The sequence below is a fragment of the Rhipicephalus sanguineus genome, chromosome 1 (assembly GCF_013339695.2).
Source record: "Rhipicephalus sanguineus isolate Rsan-2018 chromosome 1, BIME_Rsan_1.4, whole genome shotgun sequence".
NCBI lineage: Eukaryota > Metazoa > Arthropoda > Arachnida > Ixodida > Ixodidae > Rhipicephalus > Rhipicephalus sanguineus.
Genome location: NC_051176.1, coordinates 250,036,955 through 250,060,234, shown reverse-complemented (window position 1 = coordinate 250,060,234; position 23,280 = coordinate 250,036,955). Strand labels below are relative to the sequence as shown.

The 23,280-nt window shown below is 48.6% G+C and overlaps 1 protein-coding gene across 3 annotated transcripts in view; it reads right to left on the bottom strand.

The window, feature by feature from the left end:
- LOC119377372 (epithelial splicing regulatory protein 1) overlaps nt 1-23,280 on the bottom strand; it is a 119,115-nt gene that overhangs the window by 38,664 nt on the left and 57,171 nt on the right. For all 3 annotated transcript variants that reach the window (XM_037646884.2, XM_037646878.2, XM_037646872.2), the window contains exons 3-6: nt 19,916-20,132; nt 8,624-8,713; nt 6,046-6,100; nt 3,432-3,542 (exon numbers count right to left, since the gene is read on the bottom strand). In XM_037646884.2, the coding sequence (XP_037502812.1) occupies nt 3,432-3,542; nt 6,046-6,100; nt 8,624-8,713; nt 19,916-20,132 (473 nt within the window). The remainder of the gene's footprint in view (nt 1-3,431; nt 3,543-6,045; nt 6,101-8,623; nt 8,714-19,915; nt 20,133-23,280) is intronic.

Genomic DNA, 23,280 nt, shown 5'->3' with positions numbered 1-23,280 from the left:
CACATGTTCATGATGGTATCATTATTCACTTTACCTTTTTACAGTTGAACCTCACGTCCACTCGCTACCAAGCTTCTGTATGCGCACACCAATAGCGTAGCCAAAAATTTTTTCAGGGATGAAGGTGTTGGAGGGAGGGGGGGGGGGCGGCGGGTTCAGCCACTCTTTATGCACGTTCGTGCGTTCATTTCCATGTGTGCGCGTATATATACACATGTTGGGGGGTTTGAATACCCCAACTCCCCCCCCCCCCCCCATGGCTACGCCAGTGACGTATACGAGGGTAGTGATCTAGGAAAAAGTTCAACATATGCCCAAGCGTATATGAACGGCAACAAAACGCAATATAGTTCTTTGGTGGCAAGGAAACGCGTTGTCCCGCAATGTGCATGCGTTTGTTGAACTCAGCGTAAGGCCCTCATATACTATTCCAAAACTGTCCATTATTAACATGATATCTCCGGTGAATCGTTCTTTGGTGCTCGCGACAGCAGCGTTTTATGAAATCTGCCTTTGGTCAACGTAAAAAACCGGAAAATGTCTTTCAGAGGTTGTTGCGACCTCTTCAAGGCGCAGTCATGGTGAATGTTGCTTCACTTTGCCGCTAGTGGCAGGACAATCACTGCAATACAACGCTGTGCTTCAGCCAACAGGCATGCAGTAATTTTATGTCGCTGACAAGCCGGTCGATTACTATAGTGTCTGGTGACGTCTATGTAGCTGGGCTGCTTGCCAATTGGCAAATGCGCCCGAAGGAGCATGCCGGCGTCTCGAAAAAAAAGTTATTGAAATCTGCATTCAGTGCCGGCGGCAGCTATGAGAAAAAAAAAAAAAAATTGGGGCGCAGCTACGCACTAGCGGTGCGAAGCTGGTGGCGTTGCCCTCCTCCTCTCCTTCACTTCCCTTTCCCACCCCTTGTTATACTATACTATACATGGCCATGCTTGCTGTATTTTTTTTTTCTGTTTCTTTTCTATCTCTTTCTCTCTCTGTCTATTTCTTTCTCTGTCTTTCTGTCTTTTTTTTCTCTTCCTTTTCTTTTGTGGCACACCGTATCTACGCGTAGGGTAAGCACGAGCTAGCATTTTCTAGAATTTATGAGTTATTGATCAATTATTTATTGGCTATAGATTGGTTATGACAAGGTATCGGTCATGCATTTGGGTCAGGCTAAGGTCATCGAAGCACTTTCGAGATTTTACTGGTTATTGATCGATCATAGATTTGCTATTGACTGGATATCGATTGGCTATCACTAGGCTTTGGCCATGTATTTGGGCCATGCTAAGCACATCCAATCATTTCTTTTCAGAATTTATTGGTTATTGATCGATTATCGATTAGTTATTGACTGGCTATTGAGCCTATCAGTCATGTATTTCGGCCATGCTAAGCACATACAAGCATTTTCTAGAATTTGTTGGTTATTGATCAATTATCGATTAGCTATTGATTGGTTATCGATTGGCTATCACTAGGAATCGATGGCTATGCCAGGAGCTGCTTTGCACATATCCACTTTCAGTGGCACATACACGCCGTGTTTTTGCGAACGCCGGACGCACAACCAAAAGCTTAAACAGTATTTCGGATTCGTGTCGCCGAACTTGTAGTTCCATGGTGATGGCAGTCACACGACAAGGGTATAGGTAAACCGAAGGATAGTTTATGTTTTCCACAGCAGGAAACAGCGTCTCACATCGTATGGTGAAAAATCTTTAGCACATTCTCATTAACAGTCCAGTTTATTAACAGTCCAGTTTAGAACCCCTGAGAATGGAATTGACGGAACATCTGTTGCTTCGAAGTGAGCGCATAAAAACGGGCGCCAGCAAAATGATGTTCACATATGGAACACTAAGAAACCCCTTCATTTGTACAACTGAATTGCGCTAATGTCTTGTGGGACTGTATTTGAAACATTATTAATGAGTGCACGTGTTATATGTCCGCTGTTTTCGCTGAAAGTGTTTCAAAGGCTGTTCGTGAGATGCTGCGTAAGGCAGCGGCTACATAGAAAGGAATTCACGTGGGATCGGGGTATTTACAGCACTCGTTATCCTAGTGAGTTCAAACCGGGAGAGCATATGTACACTGGAAGCTCCTCGAGCATGCAGCCGCAAACGTGCATTGAAACCCGCCACGGTGGTCTAGTGGTTATGGCGCTCGACTCCTGAACCGCAGGTCGCGGGATCGAATCCCGGCCGCGGCGGCCGCATTATCGATGGAGGCGAAAACGCTTGAGGCCCGTGTACTTACATTGAGGTGCACGTTAAAGAACACCAGATGGTCCAAATTTCCGGAGCCCTCCACTACGGCGTCTCTCATAATCAAATCGTGGCTTTGGGACGTTAAACCCCCACAATTATTATTAAGCGTGCACAGAACGCACAGTGCGGTTAGACAGCGACTGCAGTGTACGAATAATGTATCGGGAGCCGGGAGAGTCCGTGATATCTTCTGCTAAGAAACATGAAGAAACAGAGATACATAATCGCGTTTTGAGCCATGTGCGTTTCGTTGCAGAGAGCATGCTGACCTAGGCAGCAGCAGAAAGTATAGGCGGCAGCCATGAAGCACCCGAGTAAGCGCTCCCTCTGTACCGTCCGAGTGCCTTGCTCAGTGCGCGGAAAAAGAGAAGCCGTCAGAGCGAGCCTTTCAGAAACTGTGTATTCGGCTGTTTCAATTCAGGCACACGTCCACACTTCATCGGGGTGGCTGAATCGCTGCGTATACGTCGCTGCTATACATGCGTTGGCGAAGAAAAATGCGCATACGAATAACGCATGGCTCTCTTGTCACCCAATTTCGTTCTTGTTTTGATATAAGCGCCGTTCTCTAATCGGAAGGACGCGAGTCGCGAAAATACCGCTGCTCATTTCAGTAATCAATGTCGGTATGTAGCCTCAAACAGCATTATACGTGTGTACATTAAATAATAGGTTCGTGATCCCGCGGGATACCGTGTCAACAATCTAAAATCGCTGCAGGCGCATTGAACCGCCTATATCAATCTATACGACATTCTCATTCACCACGCCACTGACTCAGCGTCGCCGCCGATGCAAAGAAATTGATATGCAAACACAAACGAGCAACGACCCACGGCTTATCGTTCGTCTAAGTGTCACGCTAGGGAGTTTTGCCGAGCTCAAGGTCTCAATTGTTCACGTTACGGATATCGGTCACAAAGTTCCACAAGTATGCGCAACACACGCTCAAACGGCGTGTTTGTCGTGTACCTCATATTTTGTTTCGACCACTCTCCAGCGGCGGTGTGTACCGGCACTGCCGTCGATAATTCTGCAAAGCTTTAGCGCAAGGTCGCTGTATTCGCTCTGTCGCCGAAACCCAGCTTCATTTTATTGAGCTAGCTGCTCGTCCATAGTCATGCACGAATGAGTGTTTGAGGCTGTTTTGGAAATGCTCACTTGACAATGTTGAGCCCGCTGAAGAACTTGGCAATGTCCTGGTCTGATGACTGCCACGGTAGACCCCTCGCCCTCACCACCGTGTTGCTGTCCACCACGTCGGTTTTGCTGCTGCATGTGCGTGCAAAAGAAAAATAAATAAAGAAAGAAAGAAAGCTCTTCGATGCTATACCTCGATTGATGATTAATATGCATGACAAAGTGCGCGTATAGCCGACTATGGCTGCCACATAAGCGACTATGGCTGCCGTCGACTACGGCTGCCAACATAAGCGAACGGGCGCGCGCTTCTAAAAAGTATGAATTGCGACGTTTGGTCTCTCGGTCTGGCTCACTCATTCGCATCCAGTGTTGCAACTTGTTGTGAGGCCCAGTGTAGCTGCATTAGGACACGACCGAGATCAGAGCCGGTGCGAGTGTCAAAATGTCGCACTGTTTCACTCCCACACGACCACCACCCTCTTCAGCGTCGTGACGTCATTGCACAGTCACCACCGAAAAAAAAAAAATCAAACCCGGCTGTCAGGAAAGCTATTACATTAAATTATGTAGGGTGCTTTGAGGCTTGCCAATATTTTGCTTATATACGGTCTAGATCCTACATAGGACATTCGCTAAGGTTAAAAAAAAAGATGAAAAAGAGCTAGAAATACCACGTCAGCACTCATTCAAACCTAATTGGTTTCGGTATTCCCATATTGGCCGGATACAACACATACGACATCTGCACTGCCCTTTTTTTCGAACAACCCGGAACCTGTAGTGACCTAAGCATTCGGTCACTCGTTTGGCACTTGGACAACCCGGAACCCGAACAAGCCGGAACAGCGTAGTGACCTAAGCATTTGTGAGGCTGCTCTCATATTGACAAGGTGAGATATACATGTGAACCGGCCAGCGAGCGGACAGTGTCATATTGACCTTGTTTTCCTTCCCATGGTTTTCTTTTTCTTCAGTTTTATATAGCCAGAGGCTACTTACGCTATTGAAAACTGAAATAAAACTGCGCAGGGGACGGAACGCAAGTAGAAGTAGAAAGGACGAACGCTGCTTACGCTAATCATTTTATTTACAGGTAATCTCATTTTCAGGCAAAACAAACTTCACACAAGTGGCACTTAACCGCGGTAAACTTAGTTGTTGAGTCACGTAGGCGTCAACCCTGTATATCTACAAAGCTGAATCACTCACAACATGTCGCTGATAACTTAACTATGATACAACTTGCAATGAAAGTAGACGCGCACATTCAACCACGGGGAAAAACATGCTACTCGCAAGCGGACCCCACGAACAAGGTTTGGTCCATAAAGTTGATGCAGGACCCTGATAACATATCAGAGCCTTTAGAATGATATTCATCTCCTAGCACACTTCTTCATAGCAATAACGTTTGGAAGATAATGCCAGGTTTATGACACGTTTACGATAAGTAACGCTCACCTTACATCTATATGCATGTATATTTCTAAATGTGGCGCAAGAAATATTACAAATAAAGGAGGACGATGGGGTACCTGACGAATCGTGATCTGCGTGGTCTCCTGCCTGTCTCGTGGGAGTAACTGTAGGACTCAGCATTTTTTCTTCGTTACGCGAAAGGTCGCCGCAGTTTCGTTGCGTATTGTTCAGCTAGTGCAACGTGTCCGCGAGAACGTGCACAATGGGTTTCACCTCGCAAGGGACATCGATCAGCGCAAGCTGGCTGCTTATCTTCTTTCTCTCTGCGAAGTATACGCGGCATAATACAATGTGTCAAGGTGCACCGCTCCGCGACAAAAAAGAAAAGAAAGGGCACAGTTTCTGTACCCACCAGCGGAGGTGAACTGAACGTTTCTGTCGCATCCGCAGCTCGCTTCGAGAAACAGATATACGATGCCCCCCCTTTTCAGCGACATCTACACACTCCCCTGTCACTGTGGCCGGTGTTGGTCATTCGATAGACGGACAGAGAGAGAGAGAGAGAGAAACATGAAGAGAAGGCAGGCCGCGCATCTCCGCACTTCCTGCAGACTTGTCACCGCTAGTGCGAAGCTTCCTAATTTTTTTTTTACGAACTACAGCGATTTGAATTAAGACTCCCCCCCCCCCCCGCTTTTATTTTTTCATGATGTCGGCATCAGGATCAAACACGCAAATTGTTTCAAGTTAAGATTCCACAAATGTGGGAGCCATGACATGTTAAAAAAAGTGACATAATGTAATAAAATTAATAATGAATATCTCGAGCGAGACAGATTTTTAAGACTTAAGAAAGGATGATACAATACAATATGACTACCTCCGAATTCGCCACATAAACAGCTGCGTTATGACTATCCCCAAAAAGTTAATTAACGAGTTTTATTAATGGACTTGCAGTAGCTCAGGTTATTAGAGACAAAGTTTGTCTGTCTCACATATATAGGAATCCTGCAAAAACGCCACGTTCGCTTCGCTGGCAGCGTTTCTCTCAAACACTTACGCGTAGACTGAAAACACGCACATATATCATCCAGTGTAACACATGCAAACGTATGGGTTTCAATAACAAGATTGAGGAGAGACCTGAGCGATGTTTAAAAATGTGTACCCAGACACTGATCGCATATCCCCTGTGCGCAGCGGTACTTACCAAATTCCAGATTCTAGCCTCTGAGATATTTCTTCCGGATTTGTAAACTTGTGCCCTGGACAAAAAAAGAAGAAGAAAAAAACACCAACGAATTCAGATGCTACAGTGCTAGCTAGAAGACGGCAGCACAGGGAGCACTTTTTACTCTGCCGGAGTAATTCCGGTTCAGGGTCCAAATTCATAAAGTTATTTGTAAGAAGGGTTACGTATGTATATGCAGTTAGCAAAGCAGATTCGCTTATGGCAAAAAAAGCCCTTACGAAAGAAAAGTTTTGTGGATTCGGCCCCTCATTCGTAAGTGCCCCTTTGCCGTTGGCCGAATTAATTCATTAATTATATTCACAGTATGAGTATTGACTGACAGTCAGTCAGTCAAAGAACTTTGTTGAGGTCCTGAGGGGCCGATTCCCCTCAAGGGGGAGGGTCGGCTGCGGGCCTCACCCACGTGGGTACGGGCATTGACTGAAATTTTCTCTTACGAGCATTTCAAGCGTGAGAGGCCTTTGTGAATACGGACCCTGATGCGTTAGAAGCGGCAACCGATCTGACAATGAGCAGTTGTGACAATAAAGTTGGTCTCTCTAGCCCATTATAATTACGATGTCATAAAAATGAAAGGCGCGATGCTCGATATTTTTCTCAGATCCCCGTTGTCACGCCATCACCTCTAACAGCCTCCCCCCGACAACTCTTTGCGAGAAGAAATAATACAACTCAAGGTACACCATTGCATCAAACTGTTGATTACAATGTTTGCGCTTTCTAAGTGGGGACGATCGGTGCGAATTTAATCGATACTATATTGACTTTGACGGAACGATGAAAGGGACAAAATAAAAGTTGTTTTCATTAATAAAAGTTGTTTTCATTCATTCATTCATTCATTCATTCATTCATTCATTCATTCATTCATTCATTCATTCATTCATTCATTCATTCAAGGGACACTGTAGACACCAGTATTAAAGCTGTTTCAGATAGCAGAAATCTTTTCGAATTCTCCGTTTATGCTCGCTGAAAACGAAAGCGACTTCGTATACTCCATCTCACAAGCTGGTTGCAGCACTGTGGAAGCTACGGGGCTGCTTAGCCAATAGGAAGAGCGAACCCCCCTCACGATGTATTCATCCGCGCCGCGTCGTCTGCTCGGCGTTTCCATAGCGTCCGCGCTTACGCACTGGGCCAGTAGAGCTTTGGTAGAGCGAGCCCATGGCAGCAACCAACACTCTTATCGTTGGGCAGCAACAGCAGAGACGCAAAAAACAAAAACAAAAAAACGCATGTTGGGCGAATAAATCGAGCACATGGTAGCAACCAACAGCCTTAGCGTTGGGCAGCAACGGTAGCGCGAAAAAAAAAAAAAAAAAACACATGGCAGCACACGTCGACACTGGCTCCTAGTCCCTCGAAATTTATGATAAAGTCGCCGTCTTGAGCTGTGGGGCCCTTAAGTTCTAGACCGACGCCTGTGTTTGCGTTATATTTGCGACCTGACGATTCGAACGCAGTTTATTCGCTTCTATTTCGCACTGTCTACATGATTCATTTTCAAATTCTCGGGTACAAGGCTTAACAGGCGTGGCTGAACAAACAGCTAATTTCAATAGTAAGGACAAAACTTACCTGATATTTTGTCCTCAACGTGAGATGACACAAAGCGATAGCCGATTCCACCGTTTATTTACTGCTGCCAGGACGGGGGAAAGAAGCGCGAGTTCGGATCGAAGCGGGCGACCGCGTCTGCATGGGCGCTGCCATGTTGGTTCGTCATCACAATTATCGGCAGTTACCGATATAATAATTAAATGCTTATGACGTACATGCGAATTGTGATTAGCATATCACGTATTGCAGTGACGTAGCACGTGCCGAACAAACGCAATTTTCTTAACCTTCTCCAATTATAATGCAATTAGTACAAACATGTCTTGCTGCGTAAGCATCTGGTTTGTTTGCACCTCGTAGCTTCCACCCTGCTGCAACCAGCTTGTGAGATGGAGTATAGAACTCGGCTCTACACACTGGCACTCACTGCGCATTTGTGATGTCACAGATTTGGCGTTACTTTCGCGTACTCCTTTTAGTGCGAAAAAGGGCACCAAAAGCTGCCGGGTACATTCCTAGCTCACTTATGCGATCAGTTTGTTGTAAGAAAAATGAGAAAACTGTTTGCTATAGCATAGATAGCAATCGTCTCGAAAATCAAGGGTCACTATAGATAATGTGAAAATGTGAACATGCCGTCGGCACTTATCTTTCATTTTACTTCGTCTCTGCTTTCTGCAACGCCAAAAACTCTGCTGACAATAAGCATTACATTTTCAGAGTATCACTCGGATACTTAAGCTTCAATGCAAATTAGTTCTCTATATGCTCTTAATATCGTTTTATTTACCCGAACCAAGCTTACTGCAACTTTTGTTGCGTTTTGTTTTCTTTTTCGCATTGTTTCGGTGTGTACTTATGTCGTACGGATCGACAGAATATGTTTTTTTTTTTCATTTATGCCATGGAGGTACCTCAGGCTCCACGTTTCAAGCAATACCATTAGCTTTGTTAGAAATGTACAGGAACTTACCGTCCATGTTAAGCCTTAAGATAACCTTGGCCATGTCTTGTACATGACGAGTAACTACTTCTGCCGATGCATCGGGCTCCAAGGAAAGGTCTATGAGCTCGGGTCAAGCATAAACACAAGCAGCATTCATTGTTCAAAAACAAACAAACAAACAGACCAACAAACAACAACCGCCAGGCCAGCGCAGAACGCGCAGCACAGTCATACATATATCGTAAGTTGGCAGAGCGGTCTCCATAAGCGGTTGTAAACTCTCCTAGGGTGCTGTTTAAGCTGATCACCCAAAGGGCTGATCGCCCTTGAAAAAGTTATTTAAAATGTTATGGGATTGCGATGTCAAGCTGGTAAGCCCCGATCGGAGATTCTCCTGCATGGTACTGGCGAATTCTTCGATTGCACTCGCTCCGGCCGTGGTATTTGTCAGTCCTGACCTTGTGTAAATAAATAATCAATATCTTTGTGACTTGCTTTGTGAACGCCCAAGTTACAGTTGGGCCAGTGCCAGACAAACGAAGTACCAACCATTGTGCGGACACATCCGCACTGAACAGTATGAACGCAAGCATTTTCTTGCGACATCTATGGGCTACGAGCCTTTCAGCTCTTCCGCGAAGCTGGCGATGAGTTGGTTCTCATGCAGTCATTTGTAATACCACTTTTTTTTTTTAATTTGCAAGCAGCGGTAAGTATGCACGCTGCATGACTCCGAACAACCAAACTGCGTATAGCAGTGGGCGACGTCATGTGAAAGGACGGATGCCTCTTGGCGTATGAAGAAAAAAAAAAAAAACACTCCCTGCGGCTGAATGACCGGCCACTTGACGCTGTTCTTAAAAAGTGATATAACCTATATAGCGTAGCTTAACTGTAGCTGACTGCGAGATTTATGAACCTCATGCAGGAAGTGATTTTTTGGAAAGACGTCGCCACAGTGATAACTTTTCACAATAGAGGATGGAGAGTTAATAACTCCCCATCCATCGAAACACAGCTGCTTCCGATAGAAGCATGAAATACTTTGATGGGCCACTGCAGGCTCCAGGTGTACTTTGAGGTCAGCCGAAAGACAATACGAAGCAGATAGAGTATACTGCGAACGTTCAGGTGTTATTCATTCGTGTCGAAAGAGGAATGATTACGGAAGAGTGGAAAATTAAATCAGGACTCGCAGTGACGCGTGCGAAAAATAAAAACCACAGCTAGTCTTATTGAAGGGAAGATAAGCGTATACTCGTATATGAGAGACCTCATCACAGCATGGTGGTGTGGGCTCTTTCTTTTTAAGTATTATTCTAAAAAAAGCCACTTTTCCTGCTCCATAACGTGTCCGGTTCTCTGAAGTGTCTCGCGCCGTCGCCCTATGCTGTCCGTGTGCCAGCTACTCAGCCTTCCGGCCCATAGGCATACGCAGGGCTTTTTATTAGGAGGTTAAACTATACTGCAACGACCGCCCCGTCCCTTCGTTCTTTATTTCTCTCCTCCTCGCATTCTGGGTCACTTAGCGGTCATTGAACGAGAAATGTAAAGCCACCACCATACTCTCCTCAATAAAAAGTGGTTTAAGAAATTATATGAATTTTATGAATAGATTCCTCTTTTTGAACAAGAAAATCCATGTGGCGTTTATAGTTGTGCAGCTGTAAAACGGAGTTTTGTTTCTAAATTCTCCTACGCACAAAGACACTTGAAAAGTTATAACTTCTTAAGTGTCTCCCTATGAACGCAAAAAACCTCCGCGAAATGTTTGTTTTGCGTATTTCGACGCAGTAGGCATTAAGCAATCAGGATGCGAACAAACATGCATAATCCGAGTCAAGGTGCTATAGAGTTCATGCAGCGCCTTTACCCCACTGGGGCCGCAGAGGGTCATGATACTCCCGTATGCACGCCTATCTACCAGTCAGCAATACACGCGCACCAGTTGTTGAGTCATGGCCAAATCTGCTCTCGCAAAAGAAACAGATAAATATGGACAAAAAAATGAAAGTGCTGAAATGAGGCTCTCTTCTCCCATTCTGCACAGTCCTAATGCTGTGAACCAAGCATCGGAGCCATGTAACCTGGTTGTGATACTGCTCCTCGTGGCGTTTTCTGCACTTGTACCCAAGCTGGGCGTCTCTTGATTGCGTGCCTGCATGTATCGTACGTGCACCCCTTCCCCATGCCCGATCGACGTGCAGCGCTATTATTTCCGTAGCTAGGGGCGACCAGACAGCGTTCTGGCATTATGCGTAGCGTCCTTGACGCTATGCGGCGACGCCGCGAGCCAGTTGCGTCGGGGCCGTCGTCGTGGCGCCGCGACTCGGCGTAGGACACAACGGCGAGGCATGGGCGTGCACGTCTCCAAGCGCGAGACGGGCGCCGAAGGAAGCGGAACTGCCGCCGGGAGCGCGTCACGTAGCTCGCCGAGCAGGTCCACGCCGGGTTCCGGCCATTCCGGTTTCTTCCTGGCACCCTTTCCTCATGGGCCGTTCCACAGGCGAGCCAATCCAAGGGCAATTTCGCCGGCGGCGGCACCCGTCACGCCAAGCAGGAGGAAGCCGGGGCCCAGGAGCAATGACCTTATTCTCGCGCGCACCGATAGCAAGATCAACTGGCCAATCGAGCGGCCTACGGGCGCCAGAGGAGTGCGCGCCACCACCCCCCTCCCATTTGTTGTTGTTTTTATACTGCCACAGCCACCAAGAAAGCACGTCTCGCTCGCCGTGCGCGGTCATCCTCGGTCGCGTCATCCAGCGGGCCGCCCCCACAGCCCCCGATGTGCGCTTCCTGGCGAGGGGCGTGCGTTAACCGAAGATAGCTCCATGGAACCACCGCTCTTTCACAATCGATCTCTAATAGCGTAGCCCCTAACGGGGCCAGCTTAACCACGCACGCCGCCATGCCGGTTAAGGACCTCGTTAAATTTGGGGAGTGGGAAGAACGTTCTGATGTGGGGATCCTGCGCGGCTGCTAAGCACTGGCGGCTTTTCGATAACACCTGTTTTCGTGTCGTCTCATGTAGGAAGTCGCCGAGAACCCATTACGGCGAAATACCCGTTCCCAGTATTATTTCGAAGCAGCGCGGCCGGCCTTCCAAGTTTCGCAAAAGTGGGGACCACCAATTGGCCAACTCTTAAGAGACCTGATTGAGCGCCTCGTGAGTTGTCTCGCAATTTATGGCAAGTGGCACCGGATTTCCCAAAGCGCGGCGACGAGGGTGGGCGCGTCCGTCCCCTGCCTGCTCAAAATGTCCGGACTCATATATGCACTTCCTTGTGGGCTCCCTGAGCGACTTCGGTTATCTGCACAACAAACCGGTCATATAGTATGTCTACAGTGCCTTCCCGCCGCGAGTCCTTGAGAAGTTCTGTCGCAACCGCAGCCGAGTAGTTAGCATTGAGCTCGGCGGGTTAGTAGTTTAGAGCGACGATGGCTGGTAAGAGGGAACGGTGGTGAGGCAGGTATACGTGCGCGGCGACGTATATAGAGAGAAGGACATGAAAAGGAAAATAAACAGCCATGTTTTATCTCTCCCTTTTAGACGGCGTTTCAGCGGCGGTTGGCATCCTGATTTTGCAGTGAGCGAAACGAGGTTAAAGCTTTAAAATTTGCCTGTCAACTTTGGTTGCGGCTACCGTGCCCTCGGTTGTTTACGTGACAGGCATTGAAAAATCACTACAAGACGCTCCGTATATACGAGCGCAACTGCCTGTACAAAAGTATAATCAGGGGTGAATTGCGTATATAAACATATGCCTTATATAGATACTCATGCCGCAGCTGTAACGAGTTGCGAATATCGCACGAATGCACTACAGATGTTTTATGCGCGCTCTCTGGCGTATACTAAAAACCATGAAACGGTTTTGCATGTCTGAAGCCACGAATCGAAGAGGCAGAGTGGCGTGTACAGACGAGTTCATTTATTTTTTGTTGAGTAACGTTGATATTCGTGACGAAGGCGGCCGCTGCCCACACAAATTTGCGAGGTGATACCGATGAGATGGTGCGAAATAATGCCGCAACATAGCGCTGCTGTGGAGCGATAAGGATGCCGCGGCAGTGCCGAACGGTATATATCGGTGCGTGAAAAGTTCGTAGTTGGATGTCTCGGTAGCGTCCAGTGTGGCTAAAAGAATTCCACTTCCCCAGCGCCATTTCTCGACCTCATGCAGGAAGAACGCTAGTGAAACCTATTTAGAATTTACTCGCATTTTTTTGTTAATTTTTCATATTCCATAATCTTGTTTTAGAGGAAGGCTTTCGCATGACCCAGTTAATTCTTTACAAGTCGCGTCACTATGATCCGATCAAAACTGTGATGGGCGAGCCCATGACAGTGTTGATCGGAATACCTTCGTAGCTTCGGGCAACAAACTCATTTTTTCTCCCCTTCCTAATCCGACAGCGCTTACCGACAACACACGGTTGCGGCACGCGCGTATGTGGAAATCATCTGCGCGACGCATTCATATGCTCGTGTGTATACGCAGTTAAGAAGCACGCACACACACCTCCGCAGTTGTTCAGACTACATTACACGGTGGAACCTCAAGACGCTAATCGATCGCACGCCCAGCGTTGTGTACAGCCAGCGTTATGCAAGCGGGGGCACCTGGCCGACGAAGGCGTAGGGCGCGCGTGTGCGAGAAGGGCCCGCCAAGCTGGCTGCCGGCACTTTGGGGCCCCTTGGTTCCAGTGTTGTTTGTTTTGACTGCGTGACTCCAGATCGGTGTCAAGGGCGAATACACCTCCCTTGCCGCCGCCGCTTAGCGGCCAATCAGCGCGGGTCGCCCGGGTGGCGGCAAGCAGGGTGGAAGCAGCGGCGGCAAGCCTGCTTTCCCCAGCGGCGGCAGCCCCGTTCTGTGCCGCCGCAACGCGCGAGCGACCCGAGCCGCCGTTGCCGCCGCAAGGAACGCGTTGCGCAAGCAACGTAACACCGCGCTCAATGTGTCTCTTTTCGGAAGACCGATCGGCACCTAATCGCAAACCTGCTGCTTACTCAGTGAGACCTGGCTTTCGAAGGCAAGGGAGAAATAAATAAGCGAAGGGTGGACTGTTATGAAGTACGCCGAGGGTTCGTATGAACCCGCTGCTTATCCCCGGAGTCCGGGTTTTCGGAAAGGTTACAGCGCACAGGTTGGTGGAGTGTTTATGAAATAGACACTCGGGGGCTTCTTGGTTTGCGACAATACGTTGGAAAACCCACGCAGTAGAGAATTTGCTCCACGTGGTATTACATAGTGCCCGTCGCTTTTTGTCACCTTTGCTTCTGAGCCGTATCTTACACCACGTATTTGCAAAGGAGGTGGCTGGAATAACATGGAACTATAGCGCCGTCGGGCTGTCTATTCTCAGCTTTTCGCAAAAGAGCTTTATCTCGCTCTCTTGGTCCGCTGTTATCTCAAAATTTTTAATCGTGCCATTTACAAAACTTAAAGCAGGACCCAAGTTCCCTCCTTATCCAGCACATCTCCTATATATACGCGTGTCTGCCCTCTGTTTGACCCGTCACAGCATTGGAACCTTCAAAGGTTCCAATGCTAAGCCTGTGGGCTTTCTGCCAGCGTCCGTACCGCATATTTTGTTCATCACACCTTGTGCACTGCCTCCTATACCTTGCGTCTTCCCTGTGAACTCACCCCCCGAAGTTCGAGGTGCGTACCTACTTATCCGCTCCCGCGGCGTCCGTGGCTCTTTTCTCGGCGTTCGCCCTGTCCGCTTATCCCTTCACAGTGCTTGCTCTGCCTGCTTCCCAAAATTTGCTCTGTCGGCTTGTGTGCCTTCTCAAATTTGAAAGTGCTCAGCGTCCGTCGCTGTACTTTCTATCACGTGTGCTTCTTTCTTTGGCGATTTCTCCCACGTACCCATGTACTCCTTCACAGCTATCGTATTCCCGACATATTTCGTTTTTGCCACATTTAGCTCGGTGCATTTCACCCCAACCACGGCGTTCTTCCAGTGTACACCGCCTAGTAACCCAGTGTTTTCCCTCTGTGCTCCTTTATCGACGCTTCCTGCTGTCTGCTTCTTTCTCAGCGTCGGTCCTCCCCATTTCCTCAATGCCGAAGCTTCCACCTGTGGGCTTCCTACTTCGCAGCCTCTCTTTTATTTCCATAGCATTCCATAGTTGTTGTCCCATGTAGTTCCTTTTAGTAATTGAGTACCCCCTTACAAACGCTCGTAGTATATGCGTTTCTTCCTTTCCAACGTCCTGCTATATAATCTCGGACAACTAATAGCCTGAGGGCCAATAAATGTTTCTCGCTCTCCGCGCCAGGACTGGTACTGCTTAATATCCAGCCTTTTCCCTGCTTTCTTACCCTACTAAATACGTACGTTTCCGTACGTATTTAGTTCCCTTTCAGCGTTTCTCCGGAGTACTGCCTCGACGCTTCTCCTCTGTATTCTCCATTCCCGCCATTTCGCCTGTATACTTCCTTTTTTCCCAATCGCTCGGTTTCTATACTTCATCTGCGACAACGTTTCCCCACTGTGCCTCTTCATTTCTGTAGTAATCATCGTCTTTGCTTATTCCTTTCCCTTTTTTTTCATCGTTTCTCCTCTGCCCAGCGTTTTCGCCTTGTATTTCCTTTCTATCACACGCCTTTATCTCCTTAGTATTCATCCTGTCTATACTAACATCTCAAAGTCTCCCTTGTACAAGTACTCCCTAGTGTACGTCTTGTGTAATTCCTTTTTCTAAGTGTCTTTTTTTTCTGTTTACGTATTACGTTGTTGGTAGCTTTCTTCATAGATATCGAATCCTTTCCCGTGTTTTTTTTTTTCGTGTATTTTTTTCCTTTCATCTACTAACGTTTATTGCTTTCTCAATGTGATGCATAGCTTTCGATTGCCGTCTCGCCATCTTTCTTTTATAATTTTTATCTCTTGACTTGATGTAGCAACAAAATAACGCTGGTATGCCTATTCCCGCTCATTCTGTAAGGCGTCCCAGCTGTGCTTAATGAGCACAACCAGAACGCTGCTAACAAACCAATTTCAGCATACTCATCAACGAGGGACGAAGAAAAGTCCTGCAGGGGTATTGAAAACGAAAACCAAATGAACAATATTCCTGGTGAATTCCTTCTTGTTATACTTGCACGCAGTTTCGACATTTGCAGCATATTTAGCATGCAAGCGCGGTATGCGGCTAGACTCTAGCCAAAAAAAAGAAAAAAAAAAGTATTTTTTCTGACTACTCGAGCTATAATATGGAATATAAGTTCTTTAGATTGGCTTCCGTAAGTTTCCGAAAGCGTTGGAGTGAGAAACATTAGAAAATATAACTTCAACAGGGGACAACGTCTCCAAGGTACCGGCCTAGCTCCAAAAACTTCAAGGCGTATACGATGCAGCGATCGACTATGCTACACCCATATGCCTTGAACGGGGTTGCGAATACTGAATGGCTAAAATGGCACCGACAATAAAGATGAGTAAGTATATAGGCGCATACTATAATTCACACACACGTCTATTGATCGGCATCAGATATCGCGAGACGTTACGCTGCCTGTACAGGCGTCACACTTCAGAAAGAGTTCAACGGTGCCCTCCTTGCCCAACACCACATGTGCCGCGAAGACCGCCTTCTATAGCCCTATACATGTGGTAATGCGTGCATTGAAGGGCGGAACCGGGCGACCGGCTCTCAAGACGTCCGGCAATGGTTGAAACTCATAACACGCGTTAAGATCATAAGATACGTGCTTTTCAAACATCAGCATAAGACGAAACAACAAAAAAGGCAACCGCAAAAAAAAAAAAAAATGGCGGAGTACCGAAGCTTGTAGTTGTAATGGTGGCCAGAGATGGGAGAGCCCAATCTTCCCGAAGCACCATTATCCAGCAGATTTTGGCCCCAGTGCTGTTATTAAGAACACCGAGAAGAATGGCACGGCGCGCTGCGTTCGTTGGAAGCTTCTAAGATGGCGCAGCTCTGTAAGAGGAAATGTCCTGATTTCTCGGGCGCGTAAGAGAGCTCGCCTCCGGCGTATGCAGAAACTAGTCGGGGAATCGCTTTGCGCGAGCGTCCCAGAATGACATGCAGCCTCCCTTGGTCCGCTAAAGGGTGCGGAAGCATAATTGCGCGATCGTCGCTCGGCACATGTAATGAACTAGGCTTGAAGCCAATTAAGAAGGAAGGTTACACGTCCGAGACAAAGAACAGTCGCGGTGGGCAGTGAGCGCGAGCTTAGCCAGGACTCGCAGGCAAAACGCTAGAAAATCAACGAAAGCCAGCAAGCCAATGTGCGAGCGGCAATGTCAAGAAGGAAAGAGTGGCTGAAAGTAGCGAGAAAGAAGAACGCAAGTGGACGCAGCATGGGCCAGTAGAAGGCGGGAAGAATGAAGCCGCGCGGACGGTTGGGCGAGTGCGAAGACGAGAGCAAATGAGCGAAAAGTTCGGGGACCTCTTGCGTCACGGCGACGAGCGGCGAGTGCGCGCGCGCGCCGCGAGCCTCCAAGGTTGCCAGCCCGCACGAAAGCGAAAACCGTCGCCGAACGGGCAGCGAAAGAAGCAAACAGGTCCAAGAGCATAGGAGCAAAGGGGAAAAGGCAAAAAAAAAAGAATAAAAAACGAAACGAGTAGCGCTACGCTCCAGAGAGCAGGAACTGCAACAGTCCGCGATGTATACGAAGCGAGGAGGAAGCCTGCGGAAGGGTGGATGCACGGCGGAGAAATGCGCGAGGCACGTTGCGTGGCTGATGGCGGCGGCCGCGGGTACGTTGCCCCTCGGCGGAAGGAGTCGCTGGCGTGCAAACACGAGAGGGGCTACCCTCTGTCGGACGAAAAGAAAGCGCCGAAGCACCGCGAGCACGAATTCGAGTCGTGATTTATTCTGCCCGTTGTGCCCGCGGGAAGAAAGGGCCGAGCAGGCAGTGCGACTTGCCGATCATTACGCGGGCCCTCCCGAGAGGCGCTCGTTCCGGCGCCGGCGGCTTTATCCGTGGCGCTGATGGCCACCGCAGACGTCGTGATGGTGCCGCCGCGCATAGCGCACCTTCGCTGAGGAGGCCATTCGCGGAGGAAGAGACTTGGAAGTTCATGGGCAAGGGTCCGTGACGGAGAAGGACTACGATATGTCGTGTTCTGCTGCGACATTTTTGGCGGGGGACTCCTCTTTACTCAAGGTCGGCCCACAGCGGCAACACCCGAAGGAACGCAGGAAAAATTCCCGTCGTGGAGTGCCCTGGGGCACAGTCGATTGCAGGTCGCTCAATCGCGCCTCCTCAGCTCGTCTATGATATATATCATTCGGGACTACTGTATCGGGTAAAAACAGCCGAGCTATGGTGTCGTTGCTTTATGCGGATCATTTCTCTAGAAGCATTTCCGCAGAACAGCGCATTGTCAGTACGCACTCGCAAGTTTCAGGAAGTGCGCAAGACAGGAGGTGCCAGCGTATTAGACCATATCCCCTAACACCTTGACTTTTGTCGCTGTTTTTTCGCCACGTCAATATAAATATGTACCTCCTTACAACCCGCACTCGACGACATAGGCCTTTTACGTGCAGCTCCGGCTCCGATATATCGTATTCTTCTTCTTCCCCTCTATCTCTGTATTTCACTTTATAAGTGTCTTGAACCGTCTTCGTCGCCGTATATGACAGTCCGACACTCTTTCAACAGAACACATATCATGTTCATAAAGATCATTCTAGCAGCATGTGCCATAGCATAGTGAGCATTTGTTTACCTTCGTTGACTTGACTCTCGCTACTCTCGAGTTGTAGCAGTGTACTTGCCCAAGACTTGGCGTCTAATTTCCCACTGCGAAATGCACTCACCGAGCTGCCTCTCCTCGACGCGCACGCCTTAGCCCTTCCGTCGCATTGCGCATCATGAGCTTCGCAGGACTCGTCGCCGAGCAAACAAGGCCCACGCCCAGTCAAATAGGTCCAGCCCGGCGGACGTCCAGGACAAAGGCGGCCAGCAGCGGCGCTTCTCTTTCCGTGCCGGACAGGCCAGGACTTCCTGCTACGCAACAGGTTCGGCCGAAGGTCCTTGAACCGGCATCCTCCCTCCCCCTTCGCCACGGGTGGAGCAGCGCGATGCTCGCTCCAGGGGCTCCGGCGCGGAGCGCGTCCACCACGCTCCGCCGCGCCCGCCGCCGGCACCAGTCGTAGTCGGTCAGGCCAGCGACAAAACCGAGACATGGGAAACCTGCTCGCACGAAACGATCGACGCCGACAAATGGCGTTTGCAGTGACTACGCCGAAATGGATGACCGACCGGAGGCTGGCTGCTTCGCACGCGTGGGCCTTTGGAAGAAACGGACAGGCCGCCCACTGAGCGAGTGCAGCGTTTACGAAACAATGCTATCGCGTTACGCAGCAAGCGCTGACCGCTACTGAGACGTCAACATAGGCGGCGAAGGACGGAAGTAATGGCTGTGGGTTGTGTAATGGTAAACCATAAAGTCAATGTACCCGCCGAAATGGAAGCGGGTGATAGCCACAGTTCTGTATCACTCCGTCTGTGGCTGCTGTGCATTTAGCACGGACTCCTGCCTCGACATACTACAGCGATGGTAATGCTACCTGCATAATGAGAGACCCGTGTCAGACATACATGCTGTGGAACACTTGCGGCTAAGAAGCTTCACCTGAGAAACTTCACTGAAATGGCAGTGACAAGAAGACCAAAAGAGCTTGGCGAATATGAGCATTACCTGCAGTTGCAGTCTTCGAGTTTGTTTATTAAAAGTCTTTTTTTTTTTTTACCGAAAGAAAACTTATAATACGCGTGTTCGAAAACGAGTCAGTTTTCGCGCACATGCACACACAAAAAGCTCTTACACGTGCACATGTTCTGGGATTAGCATGAGTTACGTGAGCTTTGTCGCTGAAATCACACGATCATGCGGCGATCGATGGTAACAGTTAACACTTCCGCTCACATCGAGTAGTGGATATAAAAGGTTCTGTAGGCGTCGCCGAACGTGAGGCTATAAGAAAATCAACCCCTCGCGAAACAGCATATTAATTAAGTTTCTGTTTGCGATGACAAACAAACGAAACCTTCGCGGTAGTTAAGCTCTTTACAGTGACGTCACTGTTGGTGCACTGTCATCGTCAGCGGCATATCACGACATTGTCAACGATATATCACTAGCTCTGCCTTCGCACATTCATGCCATATAAGTTGCCGGTGTTGTTATACGCGATGCGGTTGGCTCACCTTATATCGCGAATTTCAAAAGAAGTCACACATCAGTGTTACACACATAAGACAGATCCACGTGGCTCTCAGGGCAACCCTTGGCTATAGGCTCGAAAGAGCAATCATGCGCAAGGATACACGCCAGCATGTCCTGCACCGAGTCGACGGCCTTTCCGTAGAATGCTTGGAACTCCTTGCGCAGGTCGAAGAAGTGGTAGAAGGTGTCCGGCAGCAGGATGCCGTGCCGCACTGCCTCCGGATGCAGCGCCTGGCGCAGCGTCAGCTGGCCGTCCGTCACGAAGTAGAACTGGCCGCCGGCCTCGGCCTCCAGCCGCGCCCGGGCCCACTGGCTGAACTGCGGGGGACGAGCGCAACGTCAGCATGACCATAGCAACAAATTTTAAGCGTTTATACGAGACAACGAAGAAGAAGAAGAAGGCTACCATACGTGCGCAACATGTCTACCCATGTGAAGACAACATGACCCCCCTCCAGATCTCTCCGAACCCCTCCTAAACTCCGCCCCGTACTCTTAACCTATGGGTAAACTGCATGCGAGTGAAACATGCGTTCTTTTTTGCTTTTTGAAGGTGCCGTTACAGCTAAGTCCTTACAGCTATATACTGATGAAGCTCTATAGTACTGTTCCTTTCTTCCTTTTTTTTTCTGGTACGTTCGACTGGTATACCATGCTCTGAAATCAATTTGTAGCGATGCGTATAGCCCTGTCGAGATAGAGAAAACGCGTCCGAGCCGAACGTTCACCTGCCGCCAGAGCAATGAGAGGAGCAACGTGACCGGAATTCTGTCGGACCTCGGTTGAGTTAGATGGTGCGAGCGAGCCTCGACTCGAGCGCTCTGAGCGGCGCTCTAAACGAACCATGGCAATCAGTCTCCACTAGCCGATCAAGTGTACCATAAAGGGAGGAGATGCGCATGCGCCCTTGTCACGTGGCAGCCGCGATATAATGGCAGCCACGAATGCGTTACAGATAGGCTACCAACGTGAGACTTCTCAAAATGTTGTTATGACGTTGCATATTTATAACGCCATAGTAACTGCTCGAGTCATGGCTTATAGCGTGAACCCGTTAGAGTATATAATGCGGTGACTCTGCATGCGCACCATGCAGTAAAGGAGGCGACAGAGTGGTGGCGGTCACCTGAATGAAGCCTTCTGCAATTTTACTCCTATATCACATTTATTCCCCGACGAACAATATCTTGCGGTGCATGCTGCCGCTTAGCAAATAAGGCACCGAATTCGCAAATATTTTCCTTCGTATTTTTGTCATTGATCGGGCAACGTCGCTAATAATGTCTAGTGTAAGGATTGGCTGGGCATTTTCTTTCACGAAGAAGTCTACCGTAAGAAGCTTTTGGGAATTCAGGCCAAGATCGCCCTCATATATATGAGCATCAAGAGGACTTCGAGAACGCCGACCTCTAAGGGAACGTGAGGAAAAGAATAAAAACAAAGCGAGAGTCGCATTGCGTCCGGCGACCGAACAATCGCCCGCTGATAGAGTAGGCGCAACATCTCCGCGTGTGATCGAAGCGAACATCTTGCGCTGAGGCATGCAGCTGACACCGGTTAGAAATCATTGTGTGGCGCGTATACTATTGCGCGTAGCGCGCGCGACGCGCTGCAGAAGCCACGGGCGTTCAATCAGTAGGCGCCTCGAGGTATATAGCTATCACTCCTCGCCACAGATACTGCGCGCGCGACCCTAAACCGCGCAAAGAATGGTTCGGGCATTGCATAATGCGATAAGAACGAGGCTAAGGTGTCGCAAGACGTGGTGCTACGTCTTTGTCTGCCCCTCCTCTCATTGCCTCACGCGCCGTGGCTGCATTCCGCGTCCGACGTTCCTTATAGCGCTGTTGGATAACGGTATCCGCAAGACAAGGTGCTGTAGATATGACCGCAGGATTTCCTTAGGAGCTGCAGTTACTGAGCTCGTGTTACAGACACGCTGAAAAGACGTCGAAAATGACGGCGCTGCCGGTGATTTCGCGGTAAATACTGTATAGTCGTAATTCCGTTTCGATAGAGGCAGCGCTGTCATGAAACCTGCGTATGACGCATTTTGATTCAGAAGGGTTCCCTCCGCCGTCATTTTAGTTTTTCTGTCTCTCAGTTCACTTCTCATAGAAAACACGGAGCCCATGCGGAAAGTTATAGATCACACAAATTTATGTCCTTCAAGCTGCATACTCGTTGCGGATTGACTGGAACGGAGCTTGTGCTTACGAGAGATGTCGACATCCGTATATAAGGGCTTTCACAGCACGAAAGCCACGGAAAAGCTTAACTACGTGTGTTTCAAAGCCATAAACATGTATTAAAAAATTATTATAGCTTTGGATTGTGAGCTCACGACACCCCCCCCCCCCCCCCCATACACACACCAATTTAAGTAGTGCTTTTAGTGTATGATCTCCCTTCTCGTTCTTGTGCTTCGTTCAGTACTTAAGGCCATGGTTAGCGTCAAACAACTATAGCCAACTATTGCGTTCTAATCGGCATCATGGTCACAATCCTATGGGCGTGGAAGACTCTTCTTATAAGCATGAATAAAGTTATGAAGAGCCATCTTCATGTTAGCGCTAAATATCCTAATAAAATGGCGCTACTGCCTCGTGTAGCGATTTTTCTTATCGTGTCCATTTATCTATTACGTATTCAGTAGATTAACAGTAACTGGAACTTTTTTTTTGCGCTCGCGAGTAGCTCACAGAGGCACGGTATGGTTACGAAACGCAACAGGTTTTCCACGTTGGACACTGCGGAAAGAGACGGTCCGCGACGTTGTCGGCCGGGGCGCCGTGCACACAGTGCGGATATAAGTGGGTTGCGCAATCCGTCGCTCGCGCGTTGCCTCGCATCTTAACTAAACGAGCCATCGCGGTGCGGGCACAAGGTCGGCCCTATACTTCGAATTCGCGAGTGGTATACCGGTGCTTCTTATCGCATCACGAGAGATCCCCGTAGAACCGCCACCTCATCCACTGCCCCATCTGTCTTGAATCTCGAATGCATGAGCACTATATACGATGACTGCGATGGACTACATATGCCGAGCTTTCTTCTGTTTAGCCATTCGATAATATAGAGCCCTCATTTCCCCTCCTACTTTTTTTTTTTGCTCCTTCTCCATCCAGGTATGCACAGCCTAACCAGATCGCGAAGACGGAGTACGGTCTTTGTTATCACCGCGCTCCATTATTCGCAGAATGGCTGAGCGTTTATTCCTTCACATACGTGCTTGAAAATAAGCCGCCTGAACATCCATTAGCATTGGATGTTCTTGCCGTAAGACCCCGGGCGGCTACTTTCGCGTAACCGTTGTCCAGTGGTCTATATGCATGCATAACACTGGAAAACGACGCGTTCTCGATTGCACGGACCAAATCCACGAGTGACGGGGCGAAACGCATGCTGCTGTCGTTGTCTGGGGCAGTTTATATGCGACGCCTGTTAACAGTCTGTTAACTGTTGT